Source organism: Ursus maritimus, unplaced genomic scaffold, assembly GCF_017311325.1.
Source record: "Ursus maritimus isolate PB19 unplaced genomic scaffold, ASM1731132v1 scaffold_33, whole genome shotgun sequence".
In the NCBI taxonomy this organism is placed as follows: domain Eukaryota; kingdom Metazoa; phylum Chordata; class Mammalia; order Carnivora; family Ursidae; genus Ursus; species Ursus maritimus.
The window spans coordinates 22,651,653-22,674,548 of NW_024425897.1; the positions used below are offsets into that span (position 1 = coordinate 22,651,653).

At 48.7% G+C, this 22,896-nt stretch overlaps 1 protein-coding gene and 1 long non-coding RNA gene across 2 annotated transcripts in view; one reads left to right on the top strand and one right to left on the bottom strand.

The window, feature by feature from the left end:
• Window positions 1-22,896, bottom strand: part of KDM2B (lysine demethylase 2B) — a 114,597-nt gene that overhangs the window by 83,327 nt on the left and 8,374 nt on the right. The window contains exons 5-6 of the mRNA XM_040619957.1: window positions 5,593-5,771; window positions 5,260-5,366 (exon numbers count right to left, since the gene is read on the bottom strand). Of these exons, the coding sequence (XP_040475891.1) occupies window positions 5,260-5,366; window positions 5,593-5,771 (286 nt within the window). The remainder of the gene's footprint in view (window positions 1-5,259; window positions 5,367-5,592; window positions 5,772-22,896) is intronic.
• Window positions 7,087-10,749, top strand: LOC103661164. Its single transcript, XR_567997.2, has 3 exons — window positions 7,087-7,249; window positions 8,706-8,893; window positions 10,403-10,749. It is a non-coding gene; the product is annotated as an uncharacterized LOC103661164 (long non-coding RNA).

The window sequence follows — 22,896 nt, forward strand, 5'->3', positions numbered from 1 at the left end:
TGCCTTTGGCTCAGGTCATGATCCCAGGGTCCTGGGATTGAGCCCCTCACAGGTCTCCGTGCTTGGCAGGGAGTCTGCTTCTCCTCTCCCTCTGCCCCTTCCCTCCCCACTGCTTGTGCTCTCTCTCTCACTCTCTCTCTCAAATAAATAAAAAAACTTAAAAAAAAAAAAAAGCCCAATGCAAATGTGAGGGAGAATAGATTGAAAAGCCAAGGATTCCGATGGCAGTTGGAGACCTTGTGTCTACAAGAGGCCACACAGACAAACATCTTGTCCTACCCACATCTTACATCCACCATAGGCTCCATTTCCCTACAGCACGGTTGGGAGGTGGGGAAGGGATGACAGGATCCGCACTTTGTAGAAGGGGAAACTGAGTCCCTAAGAGGAGATCAAAGACTTCCTGTGGCCACCAGACTGCCAGGGGCAGCCTTGAAACTTGCTCATCCCAGCACCCATTTTTATCCTGTCTGGGTTTCAGCTTTGCACCTCCCAATTTTTTCCCACTTCCTCCTGCCACCCCCAGAAAGTACACAGTGAAAAATGCAGCTAACTCCCAATTATTTGGGGGCCAAACATATGCTTTATGTAGGGTCCCCTTCCTTTCCCTGCCTGTCAGTTCACAGCTTGTCTCCATTAAGCCTCAAGGCTCATTTCTGCAAGCAACATGTGAGGACAGAAGAGACTTGCTAATTTCCTTCTGGAATGCATCATAATACCCAGCGGTACTAAGTGAGGAAGGTATGCCCATGTCATAGACCTAGGAGATTATGCTTTAAGACATGTCCACAGAAGTCTGTGAGGCTCCCCCTTTCAGAGATAGAGTCAAATTCCCCTCCCCTTGAGTGTGGATAGACCAAGTGCCTCACTTTTAATTAAAAGAAGATGGCAGAAGTAAACAGCATATGACTTTCAAAACTGGGTCATCATAGGCACTGTGACTTCTTCCTTGCTCTCTCTCCAACCATTTGGGGGCAGGGGGGACCAGCTGCCACGTCACAGGACATTCAGGCAGCCCTACGGAGAGGTCCATGTGCTGAAGAATGATGCCCTCTAGCCAACAGCCATGGGAGAACACCATCTGGGAAGTGGGCCCTCCAGCCCCAGTCAAGCCTTCGAGTGACTGCAGCCTAGGCCTAAGTCTTGAGACAAGCTCACTAGTGACTCTGAGCCAGAACTAGCCTGGTAAGCCACTCCCAGATTCCTGACCTACAGAAACTGGGAGGCAATGTTTGTTGCTTTAAGCTGCCAAGATTTCTTTTTTTTTTTTGTAAGCTATAAAATTTTAGGGTAATATTATGCATCAATAAACAACTAACACAGGAGCACTCCCAAATAGCTATCACTGTTTATCCGATTATAAGGAATTTTCCAAGATAATTAATTCTGGACAGGCAAAAACATTCCTGCAGGGTAGAGATGGAGAGAAGGCAACGGCAGAAGTGACCAGGGCAGCTGATATTCATTCAGCCTGCCCTGTCATCCTCTTTTCCCTTATCTTGCTTTTTTAAAAAAACTAATCTCTACACCCAACATGGGACTCGAACTCACGACCCCAAGATCAAGAGTCAACCCCACGATGAAGAGTCAGCCAGGTGCCACCCCCCTTTATCTTGCTTTATGTTTCTTCCCAACGCTTATCACCTCCTTAATTATGACTCACTTGTTTGCTTGCTCATCTCTTTTCCCCACCCAAACATAAGCCCCCCGAGCATGGGGGCTTTGCTTTATTCACTGTAGCCTACCAACTACTCAGAATAGGGTCTTGCATTTATGGGCCCTTGGTAAAGGCAGAAACAGATAACTAATATGCTAATAAGGGGCACCTGGGTGGCTCAGCTGTTAAGCGTCTGCCTTCGGCTCAGGTCATGATCCCAGGGTCCTGGGATCCAGCCCCACATCGCGCTCCCTGCTTGGCGGGAAGCCTGCTTCTCCCTCTCCCACCCCCCTTGCTTGTGTTCCCTCTCGCTGTCTCTCTCTGTCAAATAAATAAATAAAACCTTAAAAAAAAAAAACTTAATACGCTAATGTAACTTTTACATCTTTGTCTCCCACAAGGTTACAGCTAACCTCTTGACAAATGCTCGCACCCCTAGCCTTAAATATCTCAACCAAAACCCATTAAAATTCTGAACCCCTCGCCATGATCAAACTGCACAAATCCTACAGCCAGAGAGAAGGCAATAATGGGTCTAAAACATTCCTCTCTTCCCTCTTGCAAACCTCAATTCAGGTGGCCTGTCAGCATGGAATCTCTGACTTCTAGAAACAGTGTCATTTCAATTAAATTTCACAGAACCACTCTACGGTCCCAGAGGACTTCGTCGTTGTGGGATTTTTACCTTGCTGATTAACTGAAATCAGCATTCTTTTCAGCCAAACCAATGGACTATTTCCAAGGTGACAACCTCCTAACAAGGTTCAAATCCTATCACAAGTTCCCACAGCCACTGACGGGGTTTGTAAACGTATCTGCCACACAATCCAACCAATGTGTTGAAGACGTGTGGTTCTAGAAAATTGTCCGTGAGCCTATTTTTGGTAAGTAGATAGGATTCTCAATGTATTAACAGACTTAAACTATTTAGAGGAATTTTTCAATAAAGCGAAGAATGTATCAAACATCTAAAGGAGGCAAAGTAATTGAAATCGGCGTCCCCCAGTGCTATCTATTTTACCTTCCTAGATACACGTCCCATTTTCCCCCTGCTCCCTCCTGCCCCGTCATCTGCCCTCGTAGACATGATGCACCGGTTTCTCCTATCACTCCACTCCCACCTCCTGCAAGCCACACAGCAACAGAACTTGCAGAAAGTAAATCTGAACATATCCTTCTCTGCTTAAAATCTCACAGAGATAGGCGCATTGAGTGACTGGCTCTTGATTTCAGCTCGGGTCGTGATCTCAAGGGTCTTAGGATCAAGCCTCACATCAGCCTCCATGCTCAGCAGGAGTCTACTTGAGATTCTCTTTCTCCCTCTCCTTCTTCCCCTCCTCCCCTGCTCGAGCATGCCCTCTCTCTCTCTCTCTCTCTCATAAATAAATAAATCTTTTTAAAAAAAATCTCAGAGTGCCTGGGTGGCTCAGTCAGATGAGCACCTGCCTTTGGCTCAGGTCATGATCCCGGGGTCCTGGGATCGAGCCCCACATCAGGCTCTTGCTCAGCTGGGAGCCTGCTTCCCCCTCTCCCTATGCTGTTCCCCCTACTTGTTCTCTCTCTCTCCCTTTCTTGCTCTGTCAAATAAATAAATAAAATCTTAAAAAAAAAAAAATCAGAGTTTCTGACTGCTCTGAGGAGAAACCCAGAAACCCTTCACTATGGCATGTCGGGCCCTGATCAGTCTGGCCCACCCACCATCCTGCACCCACTGCCCCTTTCCCTTGCTCTGCTCCAGCCTCACTACGTTCCTTCCGCAGGTCTACGTGTCCCCCTCTCCCCGCCCCTCCTAACCTTCCCACCAGGCTCTCTGCACGCAGCCAGGAAAGCTCTTCCCAGGCCTCTTCTCCTACGTAACGCCCATCTTGGGGACACCTGCCCTGCCCTCCCTGACCACGAGTACCCTACACGCACCTGCAGTGTGTGGATCTCTGCCATGTGGGCCCAACACAGCTGTAAATTTCCATCTGCTTCTCTGATTGTTGGATGAACGTCTCTCTCCTGAGACCATAAGCTCCATCAGGCCAGGGAGCTCATCTGGTTTTCTCCTCACAGTATGTCCAGTGCCCAGCACCAACCAGATGGTTAATACATACGCTGAATGAACTAATCAATCAATCACCCAATCAATCAATGAGAGCTGTGCTCTGCCCCTAACTAACCTCTGAGTCCCACACTCTTTCCTCCAGCTCTCCCCTCATGATTCCTTCAAGGCCCTCGGCACTTCACTATCCCCGTCCCTCCCCACATCCCTCCCATCTCCTCTATCTTTTAAAGCCCATGTCCAATGTCGCCTCCAAGAGGACTTCCAATGCCACCGGCCAAAAAGGGTTCCTCCTCTCCCTGTTCCCCTGCCGGGAGCCTGTCTCCCTCTACCTGCGATGAGTCGCACCTCATGCCGTGTGTTTTATGATGCATTTTCCAGAGGGTAAGGGGTCCTAGTCTTGCTCATCTTTTACTTCCCCATGCCAGGGGCTCTGGAAATTTTACTGTGATCGAATGGGAAAGGAACAGAACTGAAAACGCTCCCACCCAACCCACCCTGAGCCCACTCTTTGTGTTTGATGTAGCCCAGATCCAAGGGATGTAAGGAGCTTCAGCTTCAAGGGGAAGAAAAATGCCTGAGAAGTAATTAAAGAAAGAGAGAGCTTGAAAGCAAAGCCTTGAGAAGCTAGGGCCAGCACGCTGGCCTCCCTTACAAAGCCTGGCACCGAGTCTGCATTCACTCCGCCCTCAATGAAGGGTGGAGTGAATGAACAGCTCACAGCCTTCAAGCTCCTGGGGGCGCTCCTGGCAGCAGGGCCGAGCAGAGAGACGCTAATGGATTCTGAGCCACCAGGGCCAACTCTTCTAGGAAGACCAGAGCAGCAATCCTGCCCAGGACAGCCAGCAAGCACCTTCTTCCCGTTCTGGAGACAGAAACACAGACAGCCTGAGATGGTGAGAGCCCTAAGGTAGCCCCAAGGGTCCCAAGGGTCCGTTACTGAAATTCTAGAAAGTGGAGGGGAACATAGGTGCCTCTGCCCAAGTTAAACAACGGGTCTCAGGACTTACTGGTCACATGTAGTGATGTCCCTGCAATTAGACGCGGCCGCCTTCCCAGCCCAGAGCCCACCTGCCGCGTGGAGACATCATCTACGGAGTGTTTGATGAGTAAGTAGGCCTTGCACTTTGTTTGGGAAAAGCCCTGGGTCTCAAGAGCAAGGAGCAAAAGAACACCAGACCTCTCCCCAGCCCTCAGCAAAAGCAAAGTATCCACGATGAGCGGGTCTCTCTGAAGATACCCGCTCCCAGGCCATGCTGTCCCTTGGCGGGAGGAGATTAAGGTATGACAAGCACGTACACCCACACCGAGATGGTCCTGTCATTCTTTGTCCCCCCCTCAGATCACATGCCCCTGGGGAGAGCTGGCAGGGAGGCCGAAGGGCCATCTGGATGGGGAAGGCAGAGCTCCTGCGTTCCAAGGCCGTAAAATATCAGGCTCCTCATGCCAAGGACCCCCGTATCCCTCACATCCCAGCAGGACCCCGCAGGGCTGAGACACACACCTCCACCCCCCGCCAGCCCCCAACCAGCTCCCACCACCAGCCAGCCAGTCTTACTTCTTCACTTTCGGGTACTTCATCTCGGCGATGGCATTCGTGGCTTCTGTCTGCTTGTCCTTCAGATGCTGGGGCCACATGTTGTCCACCCAATCCACCAGATCCACCTGGAAGCCAGACTGCCGTCAGCACTTCCTGTCTGGGGGTGCCCTTCCGCCGGGCTCCCTCACCACCTGACCCCCTCCCTCACCACCTGCGACCCCACCACCTGACCCCCTCCCTCACCACCTGTGCCCCCCACCTGCCCTTCCCTGGGGCCGGCCTGGGCTGAGAAGCCAGGCAAGGAGAGAAGGGGGCAGGTGTCGGGCAGGGGACCGCGGCCGGGGGCCCTACCACAGTCGGACGCTTGACCAGGTGCTCCAGCTTGGTGTGGCTGAACTCCAGGCTGATGACATTGTACAGCTTGTCCCGCTGGGCCTCAGGCGTCTCGTAGTACCGCACAAACTGGGACATGCTCATCTCCGTGCCCTTCTGCGTGTTCACATCCATCACGTCCACCAGCCGCCGGCTACCTAGGGGCGGAGTCCACACGCTGCTGGCTCCTGGCGGCTCAGGAGCCGCATCCCACTTGGGATCCCCATCAACGAACCCCGCCCTCACCCGTAGGCCACGTCTGCTCTATCACCTGGTCCGGCTGGCTTTCCTTACTGAATCTCTCTCCAGTCCACCTGCTTCCCTCCACCACCACGGCCTCCACGCCAGTCCAGTCCACCCTTACTACTCTACGCTCCGAGACGCCCTCCAGAACTTCCTACGGGGTCCCCAGGCTCCCCCCTCCTATCCATCCTCCACAGTGCTACCAGCGTGTTTCTGAAACAGAGACCTGACCACGGACACTCTCTCTCTGCTTCAAACCTTCAATGTTCCCCAATGCCTACTGAAGATTCTCTTGGCATGGCCCTCAAGGCCTTTCTGTTTACTCACAGCTCTAGGATAGTCCTTATTTCCAGAGAAAATTAGCTATTTGGTAGTCTCCCTCCCTAGTCTACGGGGCCAGGAAAATTACTTGGGCTTCTCTGAACGTCTGTGTCTTCATCCTGCCATCTCCTTTCATAGGCTAGCTGTGAGGATTAAATCAGATGACGGTCACAGATTAAACCCGATGATGCTCACAGAACTCCTTGGCCCAGCGTCTGGTGCATAAATGCATGGGTCCCCCCATTACTTCTTGGCACTAATCACAATTCCTAAATATGTTTGCTTTGTTGTCTTTCTTCCCTACCATTCTGTTATTGTCACCAGGGCAGAAGTCCTGTCTGTCTTGCTCACCGCTTTGCCCCAAGTATCTACGCAGAGCCTGGCACATAGTAGGAGATCAGTACCTATTTACGGAACAAATACATGAATGTTGGCTCTCCTGTACAGTATGCGACACACGACTTCTCATATGAACGACCACTGGACTAAAAGGAGTGAGTTGCGTGCCTCCCTCTGCTTCCCGGAGAGAAGGAGACAAGCTCGGCACTGGGGGACGGGAGCGTTCGGTGCTAGCCCCAGGACCCCAGCAACTAATGAAGCTTCAAGGTGGGCCGCCTGGGGGGCTCCCTCATTTGGGCATCCGACTCTTGATTTCAGCTCGGGTCACGATCTCAGGGTCATGAGATCAAGCCCTGCTTCGGGCTCTACGTTGGGCATACAGTCTGCTTAAGATTTTCTCTCTCCCTCTCCCCTTGACCCTCCCCTCCCCACACCTCGCTCTCTTCCTCTCTCTCAGAAACAAAAACAAACAAACAAACAAAAAACAAGGCTTCAAGGAAATGACGACCCTTCCGGGACTCTGCTTCCCCATTTGTAAGATGCGATTAAGAGCTCCAGAACTTCAGCCAATGTCAAAGGAACAACCAAAGCTCCGAGGAAGGGTTGTGAAAGGAGAGAAGACAGACACAGAGCAGATTGCCAAATCCATGGTGATTTATGATGAAAACTGCCACCTCCTGCCTGTCAGGACACAAAATAAGCATCATGACTGGGATGAGAAGCCTGCCATCTGGTAAGGAAAGACCTCAATTCTCCATTAGCTCAATGACAAATATATGGTCCATGGAAACTTAGAAATGTGTAAACCAGGGGCCCCTGGGTGGCTCTGTTGGTTGAGCATCTGACTCTTGATCTCAGCTCAGGTCTTGATCTCAGGGTCATGAGTTCAAGCCCCGTGTGGGCCTCCATGAAGCCTACTTAAAAAAAGAAGGAGAAGAAGGAGAAATGTGTAAGCCAGAGGAAAGAAATAGAGAGAAGAACCAGAAACAAGTGATCCCCTTGTTCAAAGCTACTCCAAGAACAAAGAGCAAACTAAGCAAACAGGGGCCAGCAAGGGATGGCCCGGAGGGCAAATCTGGCCCACCACCTATTTTTGTACCGCTCTTGAGCTGCAGATGGTTTTTATGTGTTGCTTGTTTTGTTTTTTAATTTGACAGAGAGAGCAAGAGAGCACAAGCAGGGGGAGCAGGAGAGGGAAAGGAAGAAGCAGACTCCCTGCTGAGCAGAGAGCTTGACGTGGGGCTCGATCCCAGGACCCCAAGATCATTAAGCTGAAGGCAGACGCTTAACCGAGGGGCAACCCAGGTGCCCCAGCTTTTACATTTTTAAGTGGTGGAGGATGGGGAAAAAGTAAAAAAAAGACTACTTTGTGATATGAAAATGATACAAAACTCAAACCTCTGGGCTCACATATAAAGTTTTATTAGCACGCAGCCACACTCTGGTTCACATAACGTCTCTGGCTGCTTCCACGCTCCATCAGCTGAGCTGCGTAGCCGACAGGAGATGGCACGGCCGGCAAAACCCAAAATACTTACTCTCTAGATCTTTACAGAGAAAGTTTGCCAACCCCTGAACTAGACGAAATCCTCATGGAACTTACATGCTGATGTGAGTAATATTCCCGTCTGGTTCAGTGCTAGATACCCAGCTCTGTGCACAGAGCCTGCCCTGTAATAGGCCCTGGGTCAATATTTGTTGAACAAACACACAGCGCCTTCCACATCGCAGGAACTGCGTAGTAAAAGTAACCCCTTATGCACGTATGAGAACCTCGCTGTTACTATCTTTTGGATTCATTATCTAATTCTTTACAACAACCCCAGAAGTAAGGTAGGACTGTCCCTGTCTTAGGAAAGAGGAAACCAATGCCCTAGAGATGATGGGCTTGGCTCAAGTCCTCCAGAACATACTCTACCATTTAGAAGAGCTAATGTTTACACAGCACAGGCAAGCTGTCTACGCAGGTTAACTTAAGCTAACCGTGGTTCTGTGCGGTAGAACTTCCCTTATACTCATTTGATGGATGAGAAACTGAGGCTTAGACAACTAACTACACCCAAAATGCCCAGTGAACGAGTAACAGAACTAGAACTTGAAGCCAATTCAATCTAATCCACAGCCCAAGTTCCTATCCCCCCAACCCCTGCCCCTGCCCAATGCAATACTGACTCTAGATCACATGCTAGGGTGGAAAAAAAGATCCCCGCCCTCCGTGACTGGCTCCTGACCACGCAGATCCTGAGAAGACATGGAGAATGGCTCTGTTTTTGCGTCGGGATCGCAGATCCACCAGGGGGCATCCCTGAACTTTGTTGGAAATTCAGGCCAGCTCTGGACAGCACTGGCTCCTTCCTAACCAGGGCTCCTGGAACAGGTGGGCTCTACGCAGCTTTTCTGGGAAGCCCAGTTGGCAGAGAACCTGCTATGACAGGGGGGGAGGTGAGAGGCGAACAGGTACCCAAACCCTCGCTCCTCTCTGGCCAGGTTCCCACCTCCCCCTGCCTCTCCTCCCTAACCCGGCACAAGGTCCCATCTGCAAAGCCCCTGCACAAGGACTGCCGGGCAGGGAGATGGCAATCACAGCCCTAGAGGCTCATGCAAGTCAGTGTTGAAAAGTGAAGCCCAGGTGCCCCTATCAGTACAACAAAGTGAAGGTAAAACTTTATGGTTCAAATGCCAGCTGGGCCCGAGGCCTTTTAGCTTTCTGAGTATCAGTTTCCCCATCTGTGACATGGGGACAAAAGTAGTAGCTAGCCCATGGGGTTGATCTGAGCCTTAAATGAGATCATGGACATGAAACACTTCCATTAAATGCCCGCAGGCAGGTAGTGTTACCAAACGGGCCAATCTGATCTATAATTACAGGTGGAGAAAGTGAAGCAGTAGAAAGAAAGTCAGAGCCACTTAAATCTCTGCCGGCCAGTCCAATGGACTGCTACTTAAGATCCTAAAACATGATAAGGATGGCTACTGGGTGTGGTTTTATGGGGGAGGAGGGTGATAAAGATGTCCTAAAATTGACTGGGGCGATGTCTGCACAACTCTGTGGACAGATGAAAAACCACTGAATCAGACATTTTATTTTATTTATTTATTTTTAAAGATTTTATTTATTTATTTGACAGAGAGAGACAACGAGACGGAACACAAGCAGGGGAAGTGGGAGAGGGAGAAGCAGGCTCCCCACTGAGCAGGGAGCCCGACATGGGGCTCGATTCCAGGACCCTGGATCATGACCTGAGCCAAAGGCAGATGCTTAACAACTGAGCCCCCCAGGCGCCCCCACTGAACAAGACATTTTAAATAGTTGAATTATACGGTATATGAATTATACCTCAATAAAGATGTTATTAAACACAAATTCAGGCACTAAATGACCAACAAAGTTCGTTTTTCTAAAAGTAGCTTTCTCTTTCAGGAGTCTCAACTGGGGGTACCTGGCTGGCTCAGTCAGCAGAGTGCAACTCTTGATCTCGGGGTCGTGAGTTCGAGTCCCACCTTGGGTGCAGAGATTACTTAAAAAAAAAGTTTCCTATCAACTTAAAAAACAAACATTAAAAAATGTAAATTATATTGAATTACTACATTGTACACCTGAGGCTAATATAACACTGCATGTTAATTGGAATTAAAATAATAACTTTAAAAAAATGGAAATGGGGGCGCCTGGGTGGCTCAGTCAGTAAAGTGTCTGCCTTCGGCTCAGGTCATGATCCCAGAGTCCTGGGACCGAGCCCCACGTGGGGCTCCCTGCTCAGCGGAGAGCCTGCTTCTCCCTCTCCCTAGGTCTTCCACTCCCCCTGCTTGTGCTCTCTCTTTCTCTGACAAATAAATAAATAAAATATTTTAAAAATAAATAAATAAATAAATGTAAATTATTCAGCCATAAAAAGGAATGGAGTACTGATCCACGATACGATATGGATGGACCTAAAAACATGATGCCAAGTGAAAGAAGCCAGTCACCCATGGTCACGTGCTGCATGAAGCCATTTACAGAACATGTCCGGAATCGGTAAATCCATAGAGACTAGAAGTAGATTAGTGGGTGCCAGGGGCTGGGGGACAGGAACTGAGGAGTGCTAAGGGGTAGGGGTTTCCTTTCGGGTGATGAGAATGTTTCAGAGCCAACAGAGAAGTAATGGTTGCACAACACTGTGAAAGCACTAAATGCCACTGAATCATATACCTTAAAATGATTAATTTTATGCTATGTGAATTTCACCTCAATAAATTATTTTTCTGGGGCGCCTGGGTGGCTCTTGATTTTGGCTCAGGTCCTGATCTCAGCGTCATGCGGTCGGGCTCCAAGCTCAGCGAGGAGTCGGCTGGAGATTCTCTCTCTCCCTCTCCCCACCCCTGCCACGCGCATGCTCTCCCTCTCAAATAAATACATAAATCTTCAAAAATAAATAAATAAATAATTTTTCAAAGCCATGGAAGACATGACTTTTAATCTTATATACTTCCTCTAATCTGACAAGAACATGAACTTCATTTCTTACGAACTCTCTCTCCTTTTACCTAATTGTTTGTTGTGTGAGAATCTCTCCCTTCCTCGTGGATCAGGAGCTTGGGCCACGGACTGTTCAGCTCCTCTCTCCACAAAGCCTTCGCAAACTGCCCCACAGTGCCCTTCCCTCCCCGTAGGGAGGTTTTCGGTGCTAGGTGTGTGCATGGGCTCAGTTCTTCACAACTTAGTTAGGGCTTGGGGATGCAGGTGGGAAACGCTAAAGAGAGCCGGGGAAATAAACACAATTCTGGAACGTAGCGGGATGGTGACCCACCAAAAGATTTACCCAGAACCTTAGTATAGGACCTTATTTGGGAAAAGGGTCTTTATAGAGGTAATTAATGTAAGGATCTCAAGATGAGATCATCCTGGACCGAGGGTGGGCCCTAAATCCAATCACTAGTGTCCTTAGAAGGTCAAGGTCAAGTGAAAATCGGAAGCAAAGAGTGCCTACAAGCCGTTGAAATGCCTGAAGTCACTGAAAGCTGAGAGAGGCAAGGCAGGAGTTTCCTTCAGAGCCTCCAGAAGGAAGGAACTCAGGCAGTCACCGCCTCTGTTTTGGACTTCGGCTTCTGAAACTGAAAGACGTTGTGTAGTTTTAAGCTACTCAGTTTGTGGTACCATGTTATGGCGGCCCCAGAAACCAATACAAGACCACAGAGGGTCACACGGGAACCTGGTGGCAGACGCTCACTTTATAATTCTTCTTTAAACTTCTCAGCATATATAATACATTCCACGTACAAAAGTGGATCAGAGGACTCCTGTTTCAGATTCTGGTCTTTCTCCATAGCGTAAGATCTTTAGGCAAAGTACTCCAACGTCCTCATTGGCAACACAGAGATAAGACCATCTACCTCAAAACACAGTTGTGAAAAAAAAAATACCCAAAACATTTCTTTTCATTTAAAAAATTATTTTCAATATTCAGACAATTAATGCTAGAGGCAAATGAAAGGTTTTTAAGGGTACCAAACATGCCGTGGCATCTCGGTGCACAGAAGTTAAAGATTTGCAAGCAAGCCACAGCTTCCTGGCCCTACTGATCTAAAACGACAAGACTGTAGGGGCGCCTGGGGGGCTCAGTCGGTTAGGCATCTGCCTTTAGCTCAGGTCATGATCTCAGGGTCCTGGGATTGAGCCCCAATGTCGGGCTCCCTGCTCAGCGGGGAGACTGCTTCTCCTTCTCCCTCTGCCCCTCTACCCAGCTCTTGCTGGCTCTCTCGCTTGCTCTCTTTCTCAAGTAAATAAATAAAATCTTTAAAATGACAAGATTGTCTATATAAACCCCTTCTCTTTCAGAATATTTCTGACTCATTAACCTGATTACCAAACTTACACAATGAAACTAATGTATAATAAATGTACAAATTTGGAGCACCTGAGGGGTTCAGGTGGTTAAGCTTCTGCCTTCAGCTCAGGTCCTGATCCCAGGGTCCTAGGATACAGCCCCATGTTGGGCTCCCTGCTCAGCAGTGAGTCCGCGTCTCCCTCTCCAGAGCTCTGTGATATCTCTCGCTCTCGCTCTCTCTCAAATAATAAATAAAATCTTTAAAATATAAATAAAAATAAATTAACAAATGTACAATGTTGACAACCCTAAAATGGTAGGTCATCACATCTGTTCTATAAAGTTGGTTTTATGTGATGCCAGCTTATATACAACCCAAATCAAAGACTATAAAAAAAAGATTAAAAAAAAAAACAAAAAACAAAAAAATAGCCCAAATCTAGTTCTAAAAAATCCCCTTAAAACTGGGTAAATTTGGGGCCCCTGGGTGGCTCAGTCGATTAAGCATCTGCCTTTGGCTCAGGTCATGATCTCAGGGTCCTGGGATCGAGCCCCATGTTGGGATCCCTGCTCAGTGGGGAGTCTGCTTCTCCCTCTGCCCCTCCCCCACTTGTGCTCTCCCTCTCTACATAAATAAATCTTGAAAAAAAAAAAGATAAAATCAAAAACAAACAAAGAAACCAAAACTATGGAGTCAACTGAGGTGACCCATATAAAATGTTTGGAGGCATAGACGGCACAGCTCGTACTGGCTCCCTCCTCTCCAGGGCCTAACTTTACTTCCCTCTATTCCACTAATAGGCTTACCTTGAGGGCTCTTGTGGTTGAACTGTGTCCCCCAAAAGAGACGCTCAAGTCCTAACCCCAAACACCTATGAAAAGGTCCCATCTGGAAATAGGGTCTTTGCAGTAGTGATCAAGCTAAAATGGGGTCAGTGGATGAAGGTGGGGCCCTTCGCCAATGCCGGTGTCCTTATAAGACAAGGGAACATGGACAGAGAGACACGCAGGGAACACAGCCACATGAAGATGGTGGCAAACAATGGAACCATGAAGCCAGAAGCCAACAGACATCAGAGAAGCCAGCAGCTACCAGAAGCTGGAGGAGGCTCCGAGGAATTCTCACCTCGAGCCTTCCGAGGGAGCCCAGCCCTGCCAACACCTTGATTTCAGACTTGCAGACTCCAGAGCTGTGAGAGAATACATTTCTACAGCTCTAAGCCACGTGGGTTGTGGTGCTGTGGCAGCCCTGGCAAACAAGAAGGCTGGCTGAACAGAACATGACTGGGTAACCCCACGGGGCTCCATAAATATCCCTGAAGGCAGAGAAGGGCTACCCCACCCCTGGCCTCCCCCACCGGGCCTAGTACAAGGTGTTACAGGACAGACACGCTGTATAACTAAACCGTGCGGTGAACAGGAAGCTTCGCCAAGAGAAAATAACATCCACAGGTGACATCATACCACTTCATCCTAGATCTTTGTCAGCTTGTTTCTCGTCTCTCCCCCCTACTACACTGTAAGCATCGTGAGGGCAAGAGTCTTGTCTGTCTTGCTCACTACTCTAATCCATGGATCTAGAACAGAGAGCCTGGCACATAGCAGGAGCTCAGTAAATATTTGTGGAATGAATAAATAACGCTGGGTGTTTTTCGATCATATGTTCTTCTTAGCATGTGACATATGACCTCACATATAAATGACAGTTGAACTGGAGAAACGACCTGAGGGGTGCCTGGAGGTGGATATGTACAACCCTCTCCAAGCTAGGGAAGATGAAGCCCCCAACCTGGAAAGAAAGCATCTGGAAATCCTGAGCAGTCAGGAGCCCCACCGGTGGGACAACTATTGCTGAACACAGAAGGATGTGGGTGAGAGAGGCCTGTTCTTTCTTTTTTGAACACAAACCAGGCTTCCAGCACAATCTCCAGGGCTCTCAACGCACCCTCGTTTCCCTCCACTCTTAGCCAGGTGCACATCCCCAGACGACCCCACCTCAGCCTGCCCAGTGCCCAGATGAAAAGGGAAATCAAGGTCTGGAGTGGTCAGAGGGGTGAGGAACAGCTGGGGCTGACAGGGGAGTAAGGGTGTGCAGGGAAGAGGCCCGAGGGGGGAGAGACTGAGTGACTATATCTGGAGCAGAAGGCTGAGACACTTGGTTCTAAGAATAGCTTTCTTGGTGCGCAGGGAGCTCCGTCCAGCTCCCCAGGTGTCCTGGAAGCCACAGTCTATGGGAGGATGGAAGCGGGAAGAAAGGGAAGGGGACGGGAAGTCAGATCTTTTAGATGCCTGGGCTCCATAAACATAAACCCCCAAGAAAACACAAACGTACCAGAACCTGGAAAATTAAACTCTGCTGGGTTCCAGCCCCCAGGTGGCAGCGAGAGGTGCAGAAATGAGAACACACTTCCTAGGGAGGCAGAATGAGGTTGGTCGACGTGACCACTGGTTTAGGAGTCTGAGAGAAGCGCCAGCCCTGAAACAAACAGCAGATGGGGGGAAGTGTCTCTCCAGGTGTATTCCAGCCAAGGAATGACAAAGGACGGTCGAATGAGACCACCGCCACTTTGCAGCCCCTAACGCAATAAGGAAGCTACACATTAAACATCAATACCTGCTAACATCAGACAGACAGACAGACAGACAGAGATGACCTGACATTACGTGCCTCCTGATGGAAGAACAGAACATCATCTATGAAGTAGTCTTGCTAGGAAGAATGAATGAATGAATGAATGAATGAATGCATTTTTATACGGAGAGAAAGATAGTCTCTGAATCTGATCAAGCATCTACATTCAACTGCCAACTTACAGAAACTACAGAGGACAGAGGAACACAAACCACCCCAAGGGAGCGCTACTGGCAAAATCCAGACAATGGGGAAACCTACAGGTCAAAGAATCCAGCTTCAGATTGGCTGGAGATGGTGGGAGGGCCCAGAGATTATAAGAGACTTAAAAGTCATCACAACCAATCACAGCGTAAGGAAGGTATTTACATTCTGACTCACAGAACTGGCAAAAGAAAAGAAAAAAGAAGTAACATGTATGCTAACGTGAAATTGGACATTTGCACAGTATATGTGGATATTTACTCACTTCATTTATTTAAAAATTTTTTTTCTTTTTTAAGTAAGTTCCACGCTCAGCATGGGGCTTGAACTCACAACCCCAAGATCAAGAGTTGCATGCTCTACCAACTGAGCCAGCCAGGCACCCCTGATATTGACTCTTTTTTTTTTTTTTAAGATTTTATTTATTATTTGACAGACAGAGAGACAGCCAGCAAGAGAGGGAACACAAGCAGGGGGAGTGGGAGAGGAAGAAGAAGCAGGCTCCCAGCAGAGCAGGGAGCCTGATGCGGGGCTCGATCCCAGAACCATGGGATCACGCCCTAAGCCGAAGGCAGATGCCTAATGACTGAGCCACCCAGGTGCCCCTGTGATATTTACTCATTTTAAGGAATTATTGATTTTAAAAGATTAGGTGTGATAACACTATTGTGACTATGGTTTTAAAAATCCTGGGCACCTGGGTGGCTCAGTTGGTTAAGTGACTGCCTTCAGCCAGGTCACGATCCTGGAGTCCAGGGATCGAGTCCTGCATCGGGATCCCTTGCGCAGCGGGGAGTCTGCTTTTCTCTGACCCTCACCCCTCTCATGCTCTCTTTTACTCTGTCAAATAAATAAATAAAATCTTCTTTAAAAAATCCCTTCTCATTCAGAACTATATACCGAAAACTTTGCGGATGAAATGGTATGATGCCTAGATATGCCTGAAACATCACAGGAGGATAGGAAGTAGATGGAGGTGTGGAAGGGGTAGGTGTTGGGGCTGGGTGATGGGTTCATGGGAATTCACTATTATTCTGTCTACTCATTACTTTTTAAACTTCTCTTCAGCAAAAAGTATTTTTATAAATACGTGGCTTCAGAGGCCTCATTTACCCTTTCTAGATTTGGAGGGTGTTTATTTGCCCCCTGTTGATGCAAGAGAGCCCAACACAATGCCTGGCACATGGTAGGGTCTGCAACACGCTTCACCACCAGCCACTGAGCTGGTCTGGGAAATGAGGAGGTGTCCCAACCAGACAGATAGGGAAAGGGAGCTCTTTCACCTGGCCCGTAGGTGTTCTCAGGCACTTTGAGTTTAACCCTGAAGACACAGCCCCACAACGGGGTCTTTCATTCTCGCTGGAAGAACCACACTGGTGCCTGGCTTGTTTGTTTCTCGGTCAGTGACGGCCCACAGGAGGCCACTCAATGAGCAGTGGGTGCCTCCGGGGCACCCAGGACAGTGCCAAGAGCCCTGGACTGAGTTCCAGTCCCAGCAACCCTCATTGACCCTCCTCCAGGCCTCAGTTGCCTCGTGTGCAAAACCAGGAAGAACTGACCTTTATACTTCTGTTTTTACCTCCATAGAACTCTTTCATCAAACAGAAGCTTTGACAAGAGCCAAAGGCATAAATAAAAACAGGCAGCTCAGGGTGCAGCAGAGGGGATTTCCCTTTGAAAACCACTGGGTTAGGTCTTTTTCCTAAAAAAGACCTCTTCCAGGAGGTCTCCTAACAAAAGTCTTCTTCCACGACTGACATACTGATTTTTAGCCTAGTTCTCAAATACTCCGATCAGATCCCTTAAATGTGAACTGGGAAGAAGTCAGTGGGGGAGGAGACCCAGAGACTTGCCCCCAGGGGTCACTGGGGACACTGGGGCCTGCCAGTCCTTTTCAGTCTGAGCTGGGAGATTAAGAATCAGCCCTCCATCTTCTCAGGTTCCCAGTCTGGTCTGCCACTGATGGCAAAGGCGAGCTGGGCGTAAGTGCCAGGTGTCTGAGCAGGAAGCTCAGGGAGGAGGCATGTGCCCCCAAGGGACAGAAGGGACAGATCAGCGCTAAGAATGGAATGCGGCCCTCCACGCTCTGGGAAGCAGCCATCCCTGGAGCAGGTGACAGGGACAAGCTGCCCTTTGGATCCTGCAAGGGACCCAGAGCCCTGGAACTCTCAGGCTCCTGAAGTCAATGGGTTACAGGAGAAATTTTCCACATTGAGCAGTGCCCGGCATTCCTAAGTAGGCCAGCGGCTCAGCCTCCCTCCTTCCTCTTGCCCCCCCAGCTCACTGGTTCTCTGGGCTCACAGGCTCCACACATCCAACAAATTCCAGCTGCAGAGATTAATCCGGGGCCCCATGGCCCTTGCTTTGAAGGCCCCATCCGTCAGCTCCAAGAACCATGGGCTCGGCGCCGGGAGGAGGCTGCTGAAAGTCACCTTGAACGCTAATATAAAGCACACACGGGTGCTGACCCCGAACTCCGCCTGAACCCGCTCTTCAGAGAGTGGCCACCACTGTCCCTCTCTAACGTCCTCAAGTTTCTGGATTGGTTTTTTATTCCGCACCTTGAAAGCATCTCCTCACCCATTTCACAGAGGTGGTGTTTATTCGCAAAAGCACTGGCCACGGTTCAAAGCTCACTCTGCTCTCTCCTAGCAGTGAGGCCTTGGGTAGCACAGCCCTGAAGTGTTCTGGGTCTCCGCTTCCTCATCTGTAAGGTGGAGATAATAGGGCCTGCCCATACAACGACCGAAAGTACCTTGTACACTAGATGCAGGGGTCCCATCGAGGATGTTGTCCGGCACCGAAGGTGCGAGGGAGAGAGGGGAAGGCCCAGGGCGGAGAGTCTCCACACCACTTTTCCCGGGTCTAGCCCTCAGTTTCCTCACTGAGAAATAACATGCTTGCAAAGGTCCCCAGGCTCTCCCTAAGCACTGTTATCTCCTAGCTCCTCACTTTTGACCCTTCAAAAAATTATCCCCAGCAAACATCCAGTGCCAGGATGTCCTCTGTGCCCTGGGTTCAAGACCCTGCCTGACCCTCACAGACGGATGAACAGAAGAAGATACAAACCCAGACTAACAAAGCAGGGTTAAACCCAATCAGCCAAGAAAACCCAAAAAGACACCTGAGCCAAAAACAACAAAGAGGTCTGGATTACAGGACACTGAGAGCCACCCACGGTTCTGTGCAGAAGTTACGAGAACAGCTCCTTGGTCAAACAGATACGGGCATAAATCTCAGCAATTCCACACGCTAGCTGTTTTGACTGTGGACAAGTCACTCTGAGCCTCAATGTGACATCAATGGAATGGGGATAGTGGGCAATGCAGTTTTACATGGATCAGACAAAATAATACGGGAGAGGTCCCTGGCTTATAATAAGATCTCGGGAAGCAGCAGCTAAGGCTACTAGCTCCAGCCTAAGGAGCTACCCCACAGGGGAGTGGTTCCTGTCAGGCAAACAGGGGGCAGAAGCAAGTTTAGCTCCCCAAGACCCACACACAGTCAAGATTTTGATTTCGGAACACTGGCTTTGCAGGAAAAGGGAACTAGGACAAAAAAAACCAGTGAGCTGGGTGTTGATCTTAAAGAGAAAAAAAAAAAAAAGGAAACACAACTGAACCCCTCTGCAACCCTCCTTCCTTAGGGCTCAGGAGCCTCAGCCCTCTTGACTTCCTGCACCTCCCCCTGCAGGCATCTCTACCTGTTCCACCGGGTGGATGCTTCCTGGCCCGTCTGTCCAACCTGGATTTCTCTCCTGAGCTCCATTCAGCATGGCCAGAACGGAGCCATCCACACCCCCAATGCAAGTCTACTTTTCCTCTGGAAACCCAGAGGAAATGCTTGCGTTACAAGCATCACCTTCTCCCGACCACTGAAATTCAAACCCACGTTTGAATCTGATGTGCCATCTGCTGTCTGGGCAACTCGCAAGGCACTGCTATCCAGGCCTCAGTTTTCCCCACCTGTGAAAGGGGAAGGCAAGACTAGAGGAATTCTAAGAACTCTTCCAGGGTTTACAATGGAAAATGTCTCTGATTTTAAGCCAACTTTAAAAAAAAAAAAAAGGTCTGGAAGCAAATGGTTGATTTCTAAGGAGTGAGAATTTACTAAGCACAGCCCGTCAAGGGCACGCGCATGTCTGGTGAGTCTCCTCCACCAGACACAACACGGACATGAGGGAGGAGAAAGTCAAGAAGCAGAAGCGGGAGGAAACGCCCAGAGCCGGGCTCAGATCTGACCTCGACCGCCTGTCCACAGCCCGTGTGGGTTGCTCCCTCTGAGCCTCGGAGCCCCCATCGGAAAGTGAACAGTAACACTTAATTTATATGATTATTGGTGAGGACAAAATGAGGTCATACAGTAAACATACAGTACAAGTTAAGTGATTATTACCATAATTGGATGAATAAATGAATAGTGAATGAGGCGATTTGTCGTGAATTTTTCAAGGAAAGGCGTTAAAGAAAACATCAGTTAGCTTGGGTATCCTCGTTAGAGAGAAATACAATACAGAGGGGCGCCTGGGAGGCTCAGTCAGTTAAACGTTTGCCTTCGGCTCCAGTCATGATCTCGGGGTCCGGGGATCGAGTTCCACATCAGGGAGCCTGCTTCTCTCTCTCCCTCCACCCCTCCCCACAGTTCAAGCTCTCCCTCTCGCTCTTTCTCAAGTAAATAAATAAAAATATTTTTAAAAAAAACAATGAAGAGATAACATGCAGGACCCCATAGCCGTGAGCCCTCAGTGACATAATGGTGGAGAGTGAGTGGGCGCCCAGCACTTTATGGATAGGTTTTCTCAGAAGGTTTAAAGCATCTTCAGAGGCAACTAGAGTTCTTTCCCAGTCTCCCTATCCCCCCAACTCCCAGCCCACAGATGGGAAAATATCCCAATCTTCTTAAATGAACGATGTGGGATTGAGAATACTGGTTGTGGGATGGGGGGAGCTGCTCACATTAGGGCATCCAGGAACACACCCACACAAATGCAGTCACCTGATTTATGACAATATTTCAGTGCCGTGGGAGAGGGTGTTTTTTCAATAACGGTACTGGGATCAACTGGGTATCCATAAAGGAAAAAAGGAATTTTGACCCCTACCTCGTGCCAAACACAAAAGTCAATTCCAGATAAACTATAGATCTCAGTGTGAAAGTTCAAACAATAAAGCTTTTTTGAAAAAAACATATGAACATCTTCCAACTCAGGAGTGTGCAAACGTTTCTTAAACAAGATATAAAACAAGTACAAAAAAAGACCTAAATGCTCTATGTTAAAGTAAAGAATGTCTGTTCATTCAAAGATACCTTTAGGAGTGTGAAAAGGCAACCAACACACAAAGTACGAGGTGATTTGGGAATGCATAATCGTATCCAGAATATATCAAGAAACTTTATGTTATGAGCTGAATTGTGTCCCCTGAAATTTCTACGTTGAGGTCCTAACCCCTAGGACCTCAAAATGTAATTATATTTGAGAACAGTCTTTAAAGAGGTAATTAAGTTAAAATAAGGTCTTTAGGGTAAGCCCTAATCCGTCAAGACTGATGTCATTATACGAAGAGATTAGGTCACAGAAAGTGAAAGGGAAGACCACGTGAAGACATAGGGAGAAGACAGCCATCTACGAGCCCAGGAGAGAGGACTGTGGAGAAACCAACCCTACAGGACCTCGATCTTGGACTTCTAGCTCCAGAATTGTGAGCAAATAAATTTCTGCTGTTTAAATCATCCAGTCTGTGGTATTTCGTTGCAGCAGCCCTAGCAAATAATGCATCTTACACTCAATACGAGACAACCCTTCAAAAGAATGGAGGGAAGACTTGATCAGAAAGTTCACAAAAGAGTATACCCAACTAGAGAACAAACATATGAACAACGGAGCTCAATTTCATTAGTCAGGAAAGAAAGGTAAACCAAGGGGCGCCTGGGTGGCACAGCGGTTAAGCGTCTGCCTTCTGCTCAGGGCGTGATCCCGGCGTTATGGGATCGAGCCCCACGTCAGGCTCCTCCGCTGGGAGCCTGCTTCTTCCTCTCCCACTCCCCCTGCTTGTGTTCCCTCTCTCGCTGGCTGTCTCTATCTCTGTCGAATAAATAAATAAAATCTTTAAAAAAAAAAAAAAAAGAAAGGTAAACCAAAACCACCACATAATAAACCAACACAGCAACATGACTAAAATGAGAAGGATGGAAACACGAACTCTTGGTGAAGATGTGGCACAATCGGAACCCTGTGGGCAACGACTTGACGGTGTCTCCTAAAATGAACATACACGCATCCCCTGTGACCCAAGCAATTCCACTCTCAGGTATACGCCCCCCAGAAATGCAGCCCTCTGTTCACCAAAAGTCATGTTCTAGAGTGTTCGTAACAACACGAGACACAGAGCCTTAAACCGGCAGCTACCCGAGAGCCCATTATTAACAGAACGAATAAACACGTTGTGAAATAGTCACATAACAGAAAAGCGTAGCAATGAAAATAAACCATCGACAAGTACACACAACAATCTGGATGTCTTAAAACACCAAGCTGAGCAAAAGCAGCAGAAATGACAAGAGGACACCTGCCTGGTTCTGCTGCCATCAAGTATGAACGCACGCAAAATTCATCCACGCTGTTAGAAGTCAGGGCGACAGTGGAGGGCAGGGACGGCATGGGAACACGGGGGTGGATTCTGGGGTGTCAGGTACCGTAATATGTTCAATTTGTTGAAATTAATCAAGCTGTATGGTCTCCATTTGTGCACTTTTCTATATGTAAATTCTACTTCAATAAAAAGCTTTTATTTTAAGGGTACGGTGTCCTAAAAATGGAAAGTGCTTTTTTTTTTGTTTTTAAAGGCGAGGAGCTAAGAACAGAGACCAGGTGCCTGAATTCCCAGAAGGCATATAAATAGGGCTGATCGAGAAAAGCCCGATTTCAGGGCATTAGAGAAGACTCCGTAGCCCCAACTTGCAGCCTCAATAGCTGGCCCCTTCTCGAACAGCTGCCTCCCAAGATTCGAGGCCTGGGGCGGGGGGGCAAGAGTCTGGAAGACAGAGGCAGAGATCCCACACTGACTGAGGGTTTGCCCAGCCTTCCACATACACCGCCCTCCAAGGCAGAACCCCCATTTCCGTTAGGGACATGTTTATGCTGTCCAGCAATCCTGGAGCATCGTCACCCCTTCCCCACTCCCAGTTCACTTGCCAGTGCTGCAGTGGACCGGGGGTGTGCTAAACCTGCCCCAGCCAATCCAGAGACACTTGATGGAATCACAGCTGGGCGGCGAGGGAGGACCTGAGCTGGCAGGATAGAAGCGGGGAGCTGCTGGCTCCCCATCTTTGCCACCCCATGGGGAGAAGCTTGCCCAAGAATGAAGCAGAAAGGAAAAACAAGCGTCAACCTCTCGAGATCTTCTTGGAACACCTAGACCAAGAGGTATCTGAAGGCCACACCCTAAACTTAGCATGTAAGCCAGTGAGTTCTGTTTTGCTTAGGCCAGCTTGAGTTACATTGGCCATTTACGCCACTAGGAAGTATGTGCCCTTTCGCTGCTCCCCAGAAGCCTGTGTGTACTCTCAGAGACTAGAATGGGCATAATAATGCCCCATGCTAACTGCATCCCTCCAGATACCAGAACACACTGTAGCTTTACAAACCACTTCAATACCCATCAATTCATTTGATCATCACAGAAATGCCAAGAGAGATAGGGTGCAGGTATTACGATCCCCACTTTCTTTGCCATCCCA